The 18,976-nt window shown below is 41.1% G+C and overlaps 1 protein-coding gene across 1 annotated transcript in view; it reads left to right on the forward strand.

Annotated features, from left to right (window-relative positions):
* Positions 1–14,252, forward strand: part of LOC126272944 (uncharacterized) — a 135,339-nt gene extending 121,087 nt beyond the window's left edge. Inside the window, exon 6 of the mRNA XM_049976285.1 lies at positions 14,137–14,252. Within this exon, the coding sequence (XP_049832242.1) occupies positions 14,137–14,252 (116 nt within the window). The remainder of the gene's footprint in view (positions 1–14,136) is intronic.
* The last annotated feature ends 4,724 nt before the right edge of the window (positions 14,253–18,976 follow it).

An 18,976-nucleotide genomic window follows, 5' to 3' on the forward strand; every position in this document is an offset into this window, starting at 1 on the left:
TGGGCGAAGTATGATGTCTTGTACAAGGCATAATATCATAGTCAGATTCACATAACGACTCATGCAACTAGTAACTAGTGGTAAATTATATTTTTCTTTTAAATCCAGTATGATATTATCCATTTGCACGTCCATTACCAGCACAGTCTTGTCACTCCTACACTGTAATAACAAACTGAATCGATGTTTCTTAGTGCCATAATTTCTTCATTCCATTAGACTTTACATATGAAGAAAATAAATGTGTAATTTTTCTGGACACTGAATTTTATTTAAGCACTTATAAATTCTTTCCCATTCCATTTTAGGTATTGTAAATTCAGGAGTACTGACATCATAACCCAGTTACTTGGGTTTAAAACATCATTTTAATCATCATTTATCTATAAAATAATTATCATTTCGATTGTGTACAATCTTAAAAAGTACTTAAGTGCATGGGAGTTGTCTGACTCACGCAGGCCCGGCAGAGTGCACAAATTGTTTACGCAATTGTGCTTCAGAGCTCATTTGATGTCTTGCAATGTGTCCCATGATCCTAACAAGGTCTATGTTTTTATGTCAATGTAGGATTTTCAGAGTCCATTTTCTATTTCTAGAGTCATTTTATCAGGATTAAAATATTGGGAAAGTATAACATACCAGTACCTAAACATTTATTCTCTTGATAATGAAAAACATCAAATGTAGAACATGAATTTTTAACATAAAATTTCAATATAGCTTTGACATATGTGACAGACAAATGATGTTTTTACGTTCTACAAAATTTGCTGGGGCATATATGTCCCACTAAATACAAATTATGTACAAATCACCAGAATTACTAGGGAATGCAGTAATGTTTGTGATCTCTGTCTATGACGTATAACACTCATAAAATACAATTTGAAAGAGTTGCACTGTGCCAGCTGTGAACACTCACCATCATGTTTGATCATTCACAGCCTTGTGTACAGCCACAGGTTCCTGAAGCTTCTAGGTAGAAGGTGGCATTAGACTGATGTGGGCTATAGATATCCCAATATTGAATTCTATGTACTACTTTAGTGGCAGATATTTGGTCCATCAACCATGAAAGGGTTACACAGATATCTTATAATTTGTCAGACATATAAATATAAACAAGATCAAGGTATTGTATTTACGTGTTTGTTGCAGAAAAATTCCACTTCAAGTGCTGTGCAACTGTGTTTAAGTTTAGCAAGTATTATTTACAATGCAGAAATATAATATTGATCTGAAGGACATATGTACATTAATGTATCTCTGGCTAAAAATATGTATTACAATTTAAAAGACTTATCATTCTAATACAATTTTAAGTGTTTAATTGTTGACATTCAAGAATTAAACATTTGTGACCTCTTCTTGGAGTAAACAAAATCCGAAATCTGACAGAAAACTTTTTTAACATTTTCTATGAGCCTTCATTTTTATCAGCAAAATTTTCTTACCAATTGTCAAAGAACCACATTGTAAACACATTTCACGACTTTTCCTTTTATTTACTGTCACATTCATAAATGATTTCACAAATTTAATAAAATATCAATATGAATCCAATGATAACTGTAAGCAAATAGTATGTTAAAAAAGAGTTCTAAGTTAAATTACAAATTAGGAGAACAAATTACTAAAACGATCCACATCATGGTAGAAAAACATTTAAGATACACCTGAATGCAACAGTCTGTAATGAACTAAAGGCTTTAACAGAAACAATACGACTTGATGCCATTAATGAATGATATTACCTGAATATTGGAAATATCTATCCATATATTATTTCCAGGAAGAATCTACATTTAGTACAGGTATACAGTCTACTGTACATTTTATGATGATTTGTTGAATAATTTGATATTAATATACTGTGCGCTAATGCAATTCTTTTTTTTGCAGAATTAAATTTAATAAAATGAGTGTGTTGTAGCATGTAATAACTGGTAATCATATCTTTCTTTAAAAACAATTTATAGACATTTTACGCTTACCTATTTCCACTTTCGACTATCTGTCCATATCATTGAGTACGCTTATCTTCTTTGTAAGTGTTCTGACTTTAGCATATGCCACTCTATTTAAGAGAGAGTTTCATAACATTTTAAAGTAAGCTTTTGTCTTAACGCAGGTAGTCACTAGCAATACTCCTACACAGTAAAATAATTATAAGTCAAATACTCACTATTTACCATTGAGATAAATATGAGCATTTCCGCATTCACAGTGGACCCAGTTGAAAATTCTCCACAACAATTTTGAAGAGATGATATTTTAGAGAAAAACAGTTCAAATTATAAATAGGCTTAGTACTCGTATAACAGTGAATTTTACAAGTTTTATTTTGTTGTACCTTATTTTTACTGATGAGCCGAATGAGCCGAAGTGGGGGGTTTAGTGCTACCTGGAGGCATTGCAGATTCGCAGCACGGTAAGGAAAGTATGTGAGTGGAACAGAAACGAATGGAGAATCATTCTAGTAACGGTTTATGTAGCAAATGAGAAAATCCACTGAAATAAGAATATGTGACAAAACGCAGATTGTTCTGACCCGGAATGCTGGAACGAAAATCTCTGCAACGTCGAAGCTAATCAGCCGTTCGTGTGCTAGAGTCATGAACATCTATGGAAAGTGGTTGCAGGGTGGTGAAACCACGAAGAAAGGGCAAGGAATGTCGAGATCGGAGGCTTGCCCACTCTGTAAAGAGGGGTAGGCGGCGAGCTGTGGCAGATCTGACGCCAGAATAAAATAAAACGCACAAGAGATTTGGAGCACATCGTTAACAGGAAACTGTTGAATACGTCCGCAGCAGGCGACCCCTACGTGTTCTGATGTTTACCCAGCAGTATCGTCAGTTACGACTGCAGTGGAGACTGGATCTTGGAGATTTGTGGATCAGTGAAAACGTGTTGCCTGGTGGAATGAAACACGAATCGTGTTCAAGCACGCAGGCCAATGGGTGACATTCACCTGGGCTGCCATGGGACTTGTGGTAGTAATCGAAGGCATCAGGACAGCTATGGACCACGTGAACATTATTGGAGATTATCTACATCTCTTCACGCTTAATGTCTTCCAGAATGGTAATGGTATCTTTCAGAGGATAGGAATGTGATGGTTAACTCACTTTGATGTCTTGGTCATCAGAAAACCTACCAAGGACTTGTCGAAACGATGCCACGCAATAGCACTTCTGCGTAGCATTCCAATGTGGATCTATACACCATTAAGCAGGTGGTCACACTACAGGCCCCTACTTATCAATCTCATAGCAATCGTGAAAACAAGATTAGATTAATTACACCACGCACAAACATTCTACTCGCGTTCCATACGTGAATGAAACAGGGGAACGCCCTAATAACTGGCAGACATACATTCTGCCATGCACTCCACATTGATGTAAATCTGTAGGTGTGTTCTTAATGTTTCGGCTCATCAGAGTGATACTTGTCCACCTCTAATAACAACTGATATCAAAAAGTTTGTTAACTTGGGCATCTACATGAAGTACATCAAAATCTCTGATGCAGTGAGTCATAAAGAGTCATAAGTGGTCATAAGAACTGAAAAATCAAATTTTACCACCAACTTATCCCACGTATTCTTGTCATAGCTACGAGGGTGTGCTGAAAGATAACGCCTCCAAATTTTTTTGTGAAAACTCTTGAAGCTTTTTAAATAAAATAAACGTCATTTAACATTCAGCATATTTCTTCTTCATATCTACATATTTTCAGCCGTCTGCTGATAGAGGTCTCTGAATTGTAGCGCGTAACATGGTGGTGTGTAACGTAACTATGTCGGTGCGTGAGAAACAGCGTGTTGCAATCGAGTTTTCAATTCGAAGAGTTCGTCCACACATGGAGCACGCTCTCCTTCAGCATGACAACGCCAGACCACACAAGAGTGCTGCAACATCTGCAATAATCCGTCGTGTTAGGTTTCACTGTCATCGATCATCCTTCATACAGTCCCGACTTGGCCCCATCCGATTTTCTTCTGTCTCCAAAACTTAAAGAACACCTTTGAGGAGTTCACTCTGACAGTGTTGAAGAAGTGCAAGCAGAGGTGAGAGTGTGGCTCCGTCAACAAAGCTCCAAAGCATCCACGTAGCGAAAGTAGACGTTCAATTGAACTCAGTAATGAGAGTAATTAGTGCTACAGTCCAGTCTATATCTACTTGCTAGCTACCAGCGCTTTCAAACATCTGTCCACCAGACCTGCGTCGAAAGGCTGCTCTTTACAACCTCTTTGAGCAAGTTTCTGAAAACAACTCGATCCTTCTTCATGACGATTTGCTATCACTGCCCAGGAAATGCCTCAAATCTAGAGGACCAGCATATGAAATGGGAGTCCAAATGCTATCCACAGGATTCGACCAGGACGCAGAGTGGAAACGTGAATGGCAAGCTACAAGAAACCGAAACCACGAACTTGTAGACAATCCAACAGTTCCAGTTCCAGGCTTCCACCAACCAAGGGAGTGCAGTTAAACAGATATCGGACTGAAAAGGGAAGGTGCCAATACAACATGCACAAATGGGGCTTTTCAAGTGACAGTGTGTGTGTCTGTGGTGACACCCAAACAATGAGCCACATTGTGAATGACTGTCCAATCGCTGGCGGCATTGAGAAGCTCCATCAAGCGTCCCACGAGGCACTCCGCTGGGTCGAATCCATCAACATCCGAGTGTAGTCTGAGCCATTTTAAAACTTGTGTACTATATATAATTTCACATGTTCATTTTTATATATATTTCTTTGTTTTGCTACATGTGTATTACTGTAATTGATGCATACGATAATAATAATAATAAACAAAGCCGAACATTCTAAAGTGATAGGTTCAACAAACTGGTCTCCCATTGCGAGAAATTTGTTTGTCGCTGGGGTGATTATGTTGAGAAATAAAACTGTATGGATGAAGACTAAAGACTTAGAATGCTGCTAACGTTTGCTTCATTTAAGAACCTTTAAGACTTTTCACATAAAAAATTCGGAGACACCACACATGCAAAAATGCGAGCTTGTGCCAGTGCCATAGAGACTCGCCACTTGCACGAGTTCCACCAGCGCCACGGGAGGCGCTAAGGATGAAGATACCGACTTCGCGTCGGCCAGTTGCCGGCCGAGTACAATGCGCCAATGAACCAATGACTAGACGTCAATGGACAGAACCGTACTCGGAAGATAGAAGATCAGTTCTCACCCACTTCGTTATACATCATTGTCGAAGGTCGACTTACACAGGGAACATCGTTTAGTGAACTCTTAGAAGCGTACAGACAGTTTTTGTAAATTTCATTTGCTGTGTACAGTGAAGTTTACCTACGATTATTTGCATTCAGCCATTGATGGCCTTTTTGTGTTATATTACATGCAGTGTTGCATACTTCATTATTCAACAAGTCACAAAGATAATTAAACCTTTTTAACTCATTTGTGTGACTTTGGCCGGCCGCGGTGGTCTCGCGGTTCTAGGCGCGCAGTCCGGAACCGTGCGACTGCTACGGTCACAGGTTAGAATCCTGCCTCGGGCATGGATGTGTGTGATGTCCTTAGGTTAGTTAGGTTTAAGTAGTTCTAAGTTCTAGGGGACTGATGACCACAGCAGTTGAGTCCCATAGTGCTCAGAGCCATTTGAACCATTTTGTGTGAGTTTGTTACTAAATTGTTGGACTGTTGTTGAACTTTCATTCTCCTAACCTGTTACCTGACCTGGGGCATGGCTGTGTAATAGTGGCAGGGAGAAATTTTCTTAGCAGCGTACTGTACCAGAATCCATTTCACAAATTCACAAACTCGGCCTACCGTAACAACAGTGTCAACTCGGCCTTCACAGCAGTTGCGACGAGGCCTTTACAAAACTGGAGACGGGGGTTTACCAAATATCCTGCGAAAATCTGTTCATTCTGTGTACCTATGTATAACCTACATCCGCTTAAACCTTCTTATTAGAATCAATACTTGGTCTCCCAATATAATTTTGTGCGTCGCCTTTTTGGGTTAAATACCTCATGCAGACAGTATGCTTGAAATGAGGTCGAGATAAGTGAAGGGTCACACACAAAAAATCTTGTTTTTAATAAGCTTACTTTTGATGCATCAAAATGTTAGGCGACTAACAAAACAAGTTAATGAAATTCCTGTCTGTTTACATGATACAGAATGTAAAAAAGAAGTTGATGAATAGCAGCCTATTTCTCTAGAGAAAAGAATGAGGCAGTGGTGCATAAAAATCTTTGACCGTTTACCCATTGACTTGAGAACCTAGGAGACAATAAAATTACTTCCTAACATAAAATTAAATCATGTCATCTTGAGAGCTACTTGTAATCCACAGCATAATTTCTGAAGGAGTAATAACGGAATGCGTGTGTATGTGTGTGTGTATGTGTGTAAGACCAGCCTAAAACAATTTTATAAATTTTCAGCACGTTGTCACATTTTCGGCTGACATACTGCTAAAATTTACTTCATTCACATCGTAGCAGGGGATCGCAATTATGATCTATGAAGATGCTAATGCGTAACCAACCGACTAACTACAGAAACATTCTTTTCTCGAAAAAATGTAGATTCGTGCAGAAAAGTGAAAAGAGGCGTACAGCTGAAACGGCCCGTCGGACGTTCCTTACGCACCAGTATGTCTTAATTTACACAGGCACGTGGTAAAAAGTATACACTCACTCGTAAGCTCTTTCAGTCCACTATTCGCATACCGCACCCCATTGTCGATGTGACTCGTGCTCGCGCTCCCATTCGGGTCTGTCTCTCGCAAGGGCAGGGCCTCAGGCGCGGCCAAACGATTCGGCTCATATTTGCTCGCTTGTGCAGAACCAGTAATGAAAGACACTAAAACATTTTGGCTTAACAACCACCCCCTCCCCTCCCCCATCCGTTCGTGAGAAAACCAACCCTAAAGTCATGACACACAATCGACTCAGAATTGACGGGTCCGAGAGATAATTTAAAACTGAGTATTTTTCATCGACGAATATGAGGTTCGCGTACGCATATTTTCCTAGAAAATGAGGGAAGGAACTTTTTCGACTGCAGCTTATATCATAAGCTACACACTGTCAAACGGAAGCATGGAAGCAGAGAACCTGTGTACAATTCCCAGTTGCATTCTGAAGTTAAATTTTTCCTTTTTTTTCCTTTTATGTTGTTTCCGTACAGAAACTGGAGGAATAGGACGATTAATAAGCTAAGTAAAGCAATAAGAAATAGTAACAAAGTAGCAAAATATATTTCTCAAAGACTTGGATTAGTAAAGACTTAAAATTTTAGGTCTCATTATGTAAAAACAAGTTCCGAGTAAGACTGCTGCAAAGACGAGCATCCGACGCACGTTATCGCATAAGGTTTGAAAAACTAACCTCAATCGCGGCTGGTAGTATAAATAAAATAACGCTTTCGTACACGTCGTTATATTCCATCGAAGCGTCTGGAAAATTATTGCTAAAAGTTTTCGTGCTTGTAACAAAATAAGGAGTAATTTGGTATTCGGGGCATAGAAGAAGTGAATCGTTCAACCCATTCGTTAAAAAAGTTTACTTCACTTGCTCCGAATCAGGGAAATAGGAGACGTCAATTTACAAAGCACATCTTGAGAATACTTTAAAACCATACATTTCTGGCAACAAGTTTTGTCTGATATTGGATTCCAAGGGTGACAAACCAACACCGTCATACATGACAGCATGTTTATAGACGACGAGGATCAACCTACTTTTACGATAGAAGTAATACCTGTATTCCAGCCATATGACGTAAAAAACTTTATTTCGAGGCTTCAAAGTAACAGTCTGCTTCTGGCAACCCAGCGGGAATTGCACAACCAAGCGGATGTAACAACGATTCGCAGCGTAATTGATGATCAGTTTTCAGCACCGATGTTTCAGACAGTGTTATCGAATGCGTGCTATGCACCAAAATTAATTCCCGAAAAAGAAATATTTTTAAATGTAAACAGAGTTTGTTTTCCTCCGAATTTTCCGGAAGGAACGATGTAGCTGCGTGAAGATTGCATCGTTAGATGTTCTTGGTTCCACGAGTGTATTTTCTTCGAATGTTTATATGACGACCATAATCCATCCGGTTGTTCGAAGGAAATTAGAGACGCGCAACAGAGGGATTGCAAGAGACTCTGTAAATAGACCATGATAAAAATTTTAAATCTTTACTAAGCCAAGTAGCTTGAGAAATTTATTTGCCTTCGATGTTATCATTCTCTATTGATTTACTTACCTTGTTATCCTTCCTATGCCTACCAATTTCGAAATGGGAAAAATTCAAATAAAAATAACTGCAGGATACAACTGGGAATCGAACACAGCTTCTCTGCTCCACAGACAGACATCTTAACAGTTACTCCAGCACCGCTTTCGTTGAACGGCTCTTACCTTATAGATACATAAGCGGCAGTCGAAAAAGTTTATTTCCGTGATTTCCAGTTAAATATGCGTTTGCGGGTCCCATGTAAGTTGGAAAATGCTCAGTTTTCAATTATATATCGATCCTGTCGATTTTGAGTCGATTGCACGTCATTAACATTAGGGGTATTTTCTCAAAACCGGGGAGCTGTTTGGCCAAAATATCTTGGAGTTTTTCATTTTAAGTTGTACACAAGTGACCTGTGAAATATTAGCCAGATGGGTTTGCCGTGTCTGAGACCTCTGCGTTGTCAGTGGAGTTCTAATCATCGTGGCGTACGTACATCCGCGCTCTGTGTGTCCAGGTAGTAGTGACACTTGCGGTTTATTTGTCACAAACGAGATCTTAGTTTTTCGGCGGTTCGTAAGATTATCATTCGTTACACAGACGGAGGTCGTAAAATTGTTCGATTCCTTAGACTCTACTCTGTTCGCTAGCGCCATTTCTCTTTTCTTATAACGCATTTAATTGTTGTAGTTGTTTTTATTTCGTTTCAATCTTTCGTTGCTTATAAGTCTTTAATTGCGAACGTTCGTTTATTTATGTTCGAGCGACATTACTAAACGTTGCTAGTCTGACACGTACGTATAGTCGCCACACGTCTCTCTCACTCTGTTACGGAAATACGACTAATTCCCTCATCGAAGTGAGCGCGAATCGAGCCCGCAGTTCCGTGGCCTAAGCACACAGGCACTCGGGACGCGCATTAACAGGGACGGCCTACGGTCTGATGTTAAAATGTGAACGACAATTGCCCACATGGCTTGCACATTCATAAATTGTGAAGGAGGAAAGCCACGCATCAAACTCTGTCGGGATCAGTACTGAAAATTCCATTACAGGTTTTGAATGCTTACTATGCAATCCCTAAGCCAGTAAAATATATTTTTTGTAGTGGAGCTTCATAACAAGTAAATATTTAATAAACGACACAGTTCTCCGACAAGAGCTGATGTTAAATACTTCCTTATCACGACCAGTTTCAGTTATCAGAACATCATTAAGTATCGTAAGATATTTAAGACAGCTCCGTGGCTATATAAAACTCATGGCATCAATTAGTGTAAAATCCATCGTGACACACTATTGTCAACAAATAAAATATATTATTGTAATTTTGTTACATTTTCCGTCGGTCCTTAGTTGCTTCAAAGTCCATAGAGGTATGTCCGTCCCGCCTTTGCATCTAAATGAAAGGCAATTTGTTTTCCGCCACACGAGTTTCGCTTCATTTGTTTATGAATTATCTTCAGTGGCCCTTAATATGTGTTTGTTTTTATGTATATAGTAATGCACTACGTAGTAATTACAATAAGTTACTGTGTTACGTTTTCTCGTGTTTTTCTTTTGTTCTTAAGGTTAGAAAGAAGTATTGCAACACAAGTTTCATGAGACTAAATTATCGTTGAAGTTACTTACGATTTACAATGTTACTGTGTTACGTGTGAATATATTATTATTTGCGTGTGTGAATAGTCCTTTTGGATATGTGTGTGTGTGTGTGTGTGTGTGTGTGTGTGTGTGTGTGTGCGTCAGAGAGGTCAGAGAGGGAGAGAGAAAGAGGATTCATTAATTAGTTATTCTGATTATGTTTCATACATCTGTTATTGTTTCAGTAGATAACATTATCAGTGAGTTATTACTTATATTGATGTGATAGTCGATCACTTTATTTTTTATTTTATTTTTCAGAAAAACATTCACACACAACAAAAGACACACACATACAAAGCATATGAACAATTATCAAACTACAGACACAACACAGAGAAAAGACGAAAGGTAAACACACAGTGACAGTTGGGAACACTACACACTGTAAACACACACGTTCAGCACACAGTGGAAAGTGTAACTGAGATGTAGTAGTAAATGTGGGTAAAAAAAACCTTGGAAATCGTCCATCTTGAGTATGAGGATCAAGTAAAAATAGCTCCCTACGTATGTCGGCCTGAAACTGCCGGTACAAGTATGCGACTATTATCATTAATTTAATTGACTGGGTTTTAGAAAAGTTGAGTATTCGCAAACAAACAGGTACTAGTTGTTTTTTGGTGCATTTATTCCAAATGAGATGTTCCGTGCTGTGACCATCATCAGATTTCATGGCGTAAACAATATAAGAAATAATTAGTTATAGATTTTTAAGGCACAGAATGTTAAGAAGAATCTGCAAAATAGAAAGTGTCAGAACCAATACATACCACTTCATAGCAAAAATAACTGTGACATTTAATTCCTTAAGCACACATTCGCGACCCAAAAGGTGTGACATATAATTTAAACTTGGAAAATGGGAATGTTTGTCGTGAGAAGGCCTAAGGAAAATCGTTATTTCAGTGCGCTCGCTCTTGCTACGTAAACCACGCGACATTTGCACAGCCGCAATGCCCTCTTTCACCGCGTGGTATACCTAACAGGAGGGAGCGCACTGAAACAGGCAGTTTTTCGTAGTCCTTCTCACAACCAACAATCCCATTTTCCAAATTTAAATTGTATGTCACTCCTTTTTGTTCGTGAATGTGTGAGTAATGAATATGAGATCAAATTTTTTCTTTCTATGAAGTGGTATGTATTGGTTCTGACACTTAGTTGGATTTTGCACTTTCTTGTCAATATTTCGCGTTTGAAAAAAAAAGTATAACTAATTATTTGTTATAATGTTTACACCAGGAAATCTGATGATGGGTAGAACCCGAAACATGTCATTTGGAATAAATGCAACAAAAAACAATTAATACCTGTTTGATTTCAACTATTCAGGTTTCCTAAAATACCTCTTGAACCACACACATGGATCAGCAACACTGGAAATCGTAATTGACACCAAAGGATAATTTAGCCTGATGAAGTTGTGTTGCAATAGTTGTTTCTAACCTTAAAAACAAGAGAAAAACGTGAGGGAACGTAACCTAGTAACATAATTGTAACTACTACATAGTTCATTTATTAAACATGTATTACAGGCCAATGAAGCTGTCTCATAAACAAAATCAGTGAAACGGGAATGGCATTAAACAAACTGGCTTCCAATTAGTTGAAAAGATGGAACACATCTACACGAAAATACATTAAATTGTCAATATGTTTGCTACATTTTGTTACTGACAGTATAGTCTCAATCTGAAGCAGAGGACACTGGTCCGGGTTCGACCGCGTCGACAGTTGTAAGCGAAAATCGTTCTGATATTTCTGACAGTTGATCTCTTCTACTGCAGGCTCTTCGCCTTCCATATTTTGGGTGGAGGACGTATGGACCAAAACAAGAATAAAATGTCTAGTGAACATGGTCTCCAAAGTGCATGTGTCAAGAACAACGAACACTTGTTCATGTGTTCTACTGTGAAACACGTCTCTTCTACTGAAGAATTGCCCATAACTCTTAAGGTATGCGCTTTAGAGCCCATGCTTACTAGAATTTTTTTTCTAGTTTTGCCCACCCTACCTCCTCCCAAAATATGGAAAGCGAAGAGCCTGCAGTAGAAGAGATCCACTGGAGAGGTAGCACAATGATTTTCTCTTATAAGTTTCGATTCAATCATTTCTGGACCAGGGTCCCTTACCTCAATTAGATACATTTACCTTACTACACCGTACTTGAAAGTTTGTAACATCATCACGAAATCTCCCTGTATTTTACTATTTGTAAAAAATTATGTATTTTAAGCCAATTTACGCCGTAGGTTTTATATATCCATGTAAGCGAGCTTGAATTAACGCGCTAGGCTAGCCGAGAGCGCTAATGCGCTGCTTCCTGGAGTCGGGTAGGTTCACCGGCTCCGGATCGAATCCGCCCGGCGGGTTTACGACGATGGCCGGTATGCCAGCCAGGCTGGATGTGGTTTTAGGCGTTTTTCCACATCCTGGTAGGTGAATACCCGGCTGGTCCCCATGTTCTGCCTCAGTTACACGACTTGGAGACATTTGAAAACGTTCGCACTATTCCATGGCTTACACTAGACGCAGACTGCTGGGGTACACGAATTCGATCCTGGCGGGGGTTTCCGGATGGCGGCAGAAGGGCATCTGGCCACCCTCTGCGAATAACGCTGCCCCGTCCAGGGCCCTATTCTGTATCGTTTATACCGATCGGTGTAGTAGGTTAATCTCGGTAGTGCGTGATTATCGAAATATCCTATTCAGTAAACTTCTGGGACTTGTTACCGAACGGTCCTCCCACCGATTTTACGACAATTGTACCGCGAGGTTTTGGATTTCGGTCTGGCCTGTCGATCGGTGAGCTGTAGTTTATGTACACCTATAATTTGTTATTTTAAAGATATTTGGCGATTTTAGCTTTGGATTTAGTAATTGTGTTATTAAGAATCACCAGAGGACGCATACAGTTGGAAAGTGAGTTCCTAACAGACTATTTTCCTTTGTTAGAAATATGGTTAGGTTAGGTTGTTACTGGGAATGATTACAACAAAAAAAAAGTTTTCGGTCAATATTCTCTCAAAATACGTTTTATTTTTATGCAAATAAGAGTTTAAAGATAATTAAATATCAAGACATCGGCTCTGCTTAGGTATATTACATGAGTGTGAACTGACGTTACTTGTGCCTTTGTGTACTTTTCCCCACAAACAGGTCAGTTAGTAATTATCGAAACGTGTTTACAACTTTCAAGTAACAATGGAAAGTAATTATGTGAAGCCTGATATTGGAAACCTTCCAAACTGTCACGCATTTGTAATTTTTGGAGCACCGTTTGGCAACGAAGTCAGCCTACGTTCCTCCCCAGAATACTGCAACAAATTGGCACTGCGTGTCTGTTGTTTGGCGTGGCCAAGTGGTTAGAGCGCGGGAATGCTATACTAATTTTTTTTCCTGTTCATATATGAAACACGTTCTGAGACATTGTTATAAGTGTAAGTTGAGATTTTACTGCAATATCCGTTATTACTTACATGTAAGAGCGCACTTCCTCAGTAATGATTTCGTGATTTCTGTGTGTTTAAAATACGAAATATGAAATTGTTGGAGGTGAAATTGCTGTGAGTGAAACAACCGACAATAACCTTTATATTTTTTCTTGTTAGAAATAATTCACCATTTTTCCGAATATGTAGCGATTTCTGAGTATGCGGTTACACAGGAATCTAAGAGAACAACTTAAATTACTGGGAGTGTAATTAGCAGCAGTCATCTTCATAATCTTGCTTGTCACAAGTATTTATCTGCGATCGAATCCTCAACCACAGTAGATAGAGATGAAAGATCTCTCCCGTATAGACTGTAGCACCAAATACGAAACATTTTCATTCATGAGATGCATGTTATAAACTTCGACGAACTGCAGGAGCTCTCTAAAACGCGTTTTTTTTTCAGTTTTGTTTTTAAGACCCAAATCGTTGACGCACCATATGGGGACGTGGCCTACTTAATCATTTGGATTTCTACGAGCGAGTTATAACCACATTCTGTTTATCTTCGTATTCTTTGAAACTCTCTGAATCAATTTTTCGAGTGTTTTTATAGACGTATTGATACAATGTGGTACTACACACTATTCCTGACTCATTTTCCGAAACGTAATATCCAAAACACGATGTCAGTGTGAATAAGAATAAGATGACACAATGCGGCCTTTACGACAATCTGCAGAATACAGTGAAATACGCTATAGTTATTATACATGCATAGAAACATGTGGTCGGAGAAACTGTAAAAATTTTGATGCATTTCAGCTGAGAATTATGGAAATGGATATACTGCACCTGATACTGTTGAGGAGAAGGCAAGGGCGATGAAGACGGGTACGTCAGCTCTGTGGAATGCGGCATCATGTGTTATGGCAATGTAAACGCAATTTTCGGTACTTGGAAGAATAGCGCGCCAGAGTCCTCTGCTAGTCGCTTTGTGTTCGTGGCGTTGTGCCCGCTGCAGTGCGCACGCGCGGATCTGTGAGCGCTTGCTTTTGATTGGCTTGCGAGGCACGAACAGACAGCGCTTCGGTACAGCCCGAACGGTATCGCTACCGAAATGCATACTGAATAACTCAGAGACTCTAATTCGAGTACTAGACCGTTCGGCGCTATTGAGTATCGAAACAAACGGCACAATAGCGGAAAGATACAGAATAGGCACCCATAGTAACACCGGCGACCCCGCGCGACTCCCCAAGAAAGAATGAAAGTAGGCTAGTTTGAATTATATCTGATGGTTGTCTGGGGACTGGAACAGGTCGTAATAAACAAGTACTTATATCTGCTAATTGCGGGGATTCATGACCTTTTTTCCAGTCATGCAATGGACTCTAGAAGGGATGGGCTGGTGTTGTTACTGCTGCAGCTGATGTTATTGACTCTGATACTGGCGATGCTCCTCGCGCTTTCGCTGCTGATGAGCCCAGCTGCCGTTGCTGGACGGAGACCGTGGTGACGGCCGCGGCAGAGGCAGGGACCTCCGTGTCCTGGAGCGGCGTCTGTCGCCCTGGCGGCACGCGGCGCGGCGGCTCGGCCACTCGAAAGCGAGCACGGCCAGAGCGGCCGCCGCCCCCGCCGCCACCAGCGCCGCCTGCCTCGCCCACGCCGCCCCCGCGTCCTCGCCCCCGCTGCTGTCGGCCTCCTGCGGCGGCCTCAGCGGCGGCAGGTAGTGCTCCAGCAGGTACTGCGACACGCCCGTCTCCTGCATGCGCAGCAGCCTGCAGCAGCAAACAGAGCTGCAACCTCACTGCAGCTGCACGTGCAGCACGGCACGGGTGCGCCGTGAGGTTTTTTTGCCACCCCGGTAGATTTCACAGGGTCTCCACTATTCCCGTTTCCGTGTATGTTTTGCACATTATGTCCCCTAAAGACTGACCTATGTACACGGTGATCAAAAAGTCAGTATAAATTTGAAAACTTAATAAACCACGGAATAATGTAGATAGAGAGGTAAAAATTGACACACATGCTTGGAATGACATGGGGTTGTAATAGAACAACAACAACAACAAAAAACAAAATTCACAAAATGTCCGACAGATGGCGCTGGACAGCAAAACGTCAGTGACTGCGCATGACAATCGTGTATAAAAGAAGCTGTAATGAGAGAGAGTCAAATGTGCCAGCAGACGCTGCATGTTGGCGTTACCTAAAAAGGCGCTTTTAGTGAGACTGTATTATCAGAATGGGGGATGTGCTAGTTCAGCGTTACGGTAGGAAGGGGATTCGAACGGGTAAAGGTCCGTTGACAAATGCGCCTGTGGCGAGAATGATTTCGAAGTTCGAAGACACGGGTTGTTTAGGCGATAGACCCCGTAGTGGCCGACCGAGCACAAGGCGTAATGCTGCTGAGACAGTTCAGGAAGAAATGGAGACTGTAGCGGGTTCGTCTATGCACGGGGAAGTCAGCGCTCGTCCAGTCGCACGCCGCACAGGCATTCCATACACTACTGTTTGGTTGGCACATAGGCGTACCCACCGATGCTATCCGTGATCCATCGGCATCATGAACTGTTACCTGGCGATTTAGTGAAGCGGAGGGCATTTGCGCTGTGGGTGTTTCAAAAGATGGCGGAAGATGACGATTGGTTGAGTAGCGTGTTGTGGACCGAGGAAGCTCATTTCACGCTCCGAGGGTCTGTCAACGCCCATAACTGCAGAATTTGGGCTATCGAAAATCATAGAACTGTCGTAGAAACTCCATTGCACGACGAGAAAGTCACGGTATGGGTTGTATTTACCGCGTCTACCGTTATCGGGCCTTTTCTCTTCGAGGAAATGCGTGATTCTGGTTTTGTAACTGCTACCGTGACGGGTGAGAGGTACTCCGATATATTACAGAATCGCATCGTCTCCAGCCTGGCTGATAAACACCTGCTGCAGCGTACGATGTTTATGCAGGATGGCTCTCCACCCTATATTGCTAGACGCGTGTAAGATCTCTTGCGCGCGTCGTTTGGTGATGATCGTGTACTCAGCCGCCACTTTCGTCATGCTTGGCCTCCGAGGTCCCCAGACCTCAGTCCGTCCGATTATTGGCTTTGGAGTTACCTGAAGTCGCAAGTGTATCATGATCGACCGACATCTCTAGGGATGCTGAAAGACAACATCCGACGCCAATACCTCACCATGACTCCGGACATGCTTTACAGTGCTGTTCACAACATTATTCCTCGACTACAGCTATTGTTGAGGAATGATGGTAGACATATTGAGCATTTCCTGTAAAGAACATCATCTTTGCTTTGTCTTACTTTGTTATGCTAGTCATTGCTATTCTGATCACATGAAGCGCCATCTGTCGGACATATTTGAACTTTTGTATTTCTTTGGTTCTAATAAAACGCCATGTCATTCCAAGCATATGTGCCAATTTGCACCCCTCTATCTACATTATTCCGTGATTTATTCAGTTTTCAAACTTATACTGACTTTTTGATCACCCGGTACTTTTTCTAGACTCCCACATACCATTCGAAGGCTTTCGAGCAAATTCATTCTGATAGAGGTATCGAGATACCACAATATTGAAATACGAACTTACGGTGTTAGAAGTAGCTAAAAAAAATGGTTCAAATGGCTCTAAGCACTATGCGACTTAACATCTGAGGTCATCAGTCCCTTAGACTTAGAACTACTTAAACCGAACTAACCCGAGGACATCACACACATCCATGCCTGTGATCGTAGCAGCAGCACGGTTCCAGACTGAAGCACCTAGAACCGCTCGGCCACAGCGGCCGGCCTAGAAGTAAGCCTGACTCAGTGAAAAATTTTGTCTGTGAGGAACAATGAGGATGATTAAGGCAGCCATCCTTTAACTTCAACGACTATAATGTAACGCCTGTGATCATACACAACTGGATGCAACCAGATGGTCCAAAAAATATTCAACTGCGTGTGAAATCGTATGGTACTTAACTGCTAAGGTCATCAGTCCCTAAGCTTACACACTACTTAACCTAAATTATTCTAAGGACAAACACACACACACACACATGCCCGAGGGAGGACTCGAACCTCCGACGGGACCAGCCGCACAGTCCATGACTGCAGCGCCCTAGACCGCTCGGCTAATCCCGCGCGACAAGATAGTCCACCTACACGACTTTCAAGTAGGTGACATATGAAATGTCACACATCGATGGTACTGGATCGGAAGAAAAGGGCCAACTGCGGGCCACGGCACTCACCTGAACTGACGATTCTTCATATTTTCTATTTCAGACGCAAAGGAATTACAGATATTGGCTGCGAGTGGGCACTGATTTAAATCTGTGGGGAAATTTGAAAATTTTGTGCTGGACCAGGATCCGAACACGCCTGCCTGTTTGCATGGCAAATCTGCTGACCACTGCACCTAGTAAGCAGGAGACCTGGGTTCGAATCCCAGGCCACCTCTGATTTTCTACTTTCTACATTGATTTAAATCAATACCCACTTTCAGCCAATGGCAATAATTCCTTTGTGTCTTAAGGGGAGGTTTACTGCCTTTGGCCCGAAAAAAGCATGTTCTTGGAGAATTTATTTTCTCAGGATGTGTTATAGATATCAATGTCAAATTTGCTCAATATTTTTATTGATATTTCCTCTATAAAATGGAATTTTTTCGACCGGAAATGTCGAAGATCAAAGGCGGAAGTGCCGTTGGAACGAAACAAAATTTCGATGTAGACCTCCACTCGCGGGAAGGAGTTGTACCTCATTCAACTTATTTGGATCATAGGAAACAAAATGTCGGCCATTTGAAAAAGTAGATTTTTTTTCACCTATTTCTCGACTTCGTCAGCCAAGTAAAAATATTTATAGTTGATGGATCGGAATAAAAATGATACAACTCCTAGACAATTTAGTTAGCTTCATCGGAAACAAAGAATCATGCCAATCGGTTCAGTAGATTTGAAGCTATCATACCGCGCGATAAAAAAAAAAGTTTTGGATACATATAAGTGCAATATTAATCAACTAACGTTCAATCTGCTATTCCGGGTCCATAAACTAGTCCTTCCTCTTCCTCACAGAAGGCGCTCTGCTCGACCTGGGCCATCCTGCGCTGCTCCAGAGGCGCTCGTACTGCCGGTGACAAGCGGTTTTCGGCCGCTTGAATCCGGTTGTCTTCCGAATGCTTGGCGAACTGCGTCGAATAGAGTCCCAGGATCACGTCCATCATTGTCATGGTCTTCAGAATTACTGAATACCCTTCGTTGAAGCTGCTCACTGCCATGAAAGTTGCAGTCTCCACAGTCTTCGCACCAGAATGCAAATGCTTGGCGGCTAACTTCCAAACACACGCGTTCAAAGTCTCATTTGAATTTTGTGTTTCCTCCCGAGCCCCAGTACAATAACTCGTCCTCAGAATGAAAAAACCTGGTGTGTGAAAAAGGCGGATTTCAGGCAGGTGCACTTTTTTGTTCATTCGCGAATAATAAACATTTCCGTTCCGTATTCTGAAAAACCGCTTCAGGGGTGGATTCTAAACACTTCTATGGATCAAAAAATGCAGTTTAAAAATAATAGATTTTTTTGAAACAAGAGACAGAAACCTCCCCTTAATTCACAGTGGTTGCTAGATCAATCTGGTGTGTGTTTTTTTGGACAGAAC

The sequence above is a fragment of the Schistocerca gregaria genome, chromosome 1 (genome assembly GCF_023897955.1).
Source record: "Schistocerca gregaria isolate iqSchGreg1 chromosome 1, iqSchGreg1.2, whole genome shotgun sequence".
NCBI lineage: Eukaryota > Metazoa > Arthropoda > Insecta > Orthoptera > Acrididae > Schistocerca > Schistocerca gregaria.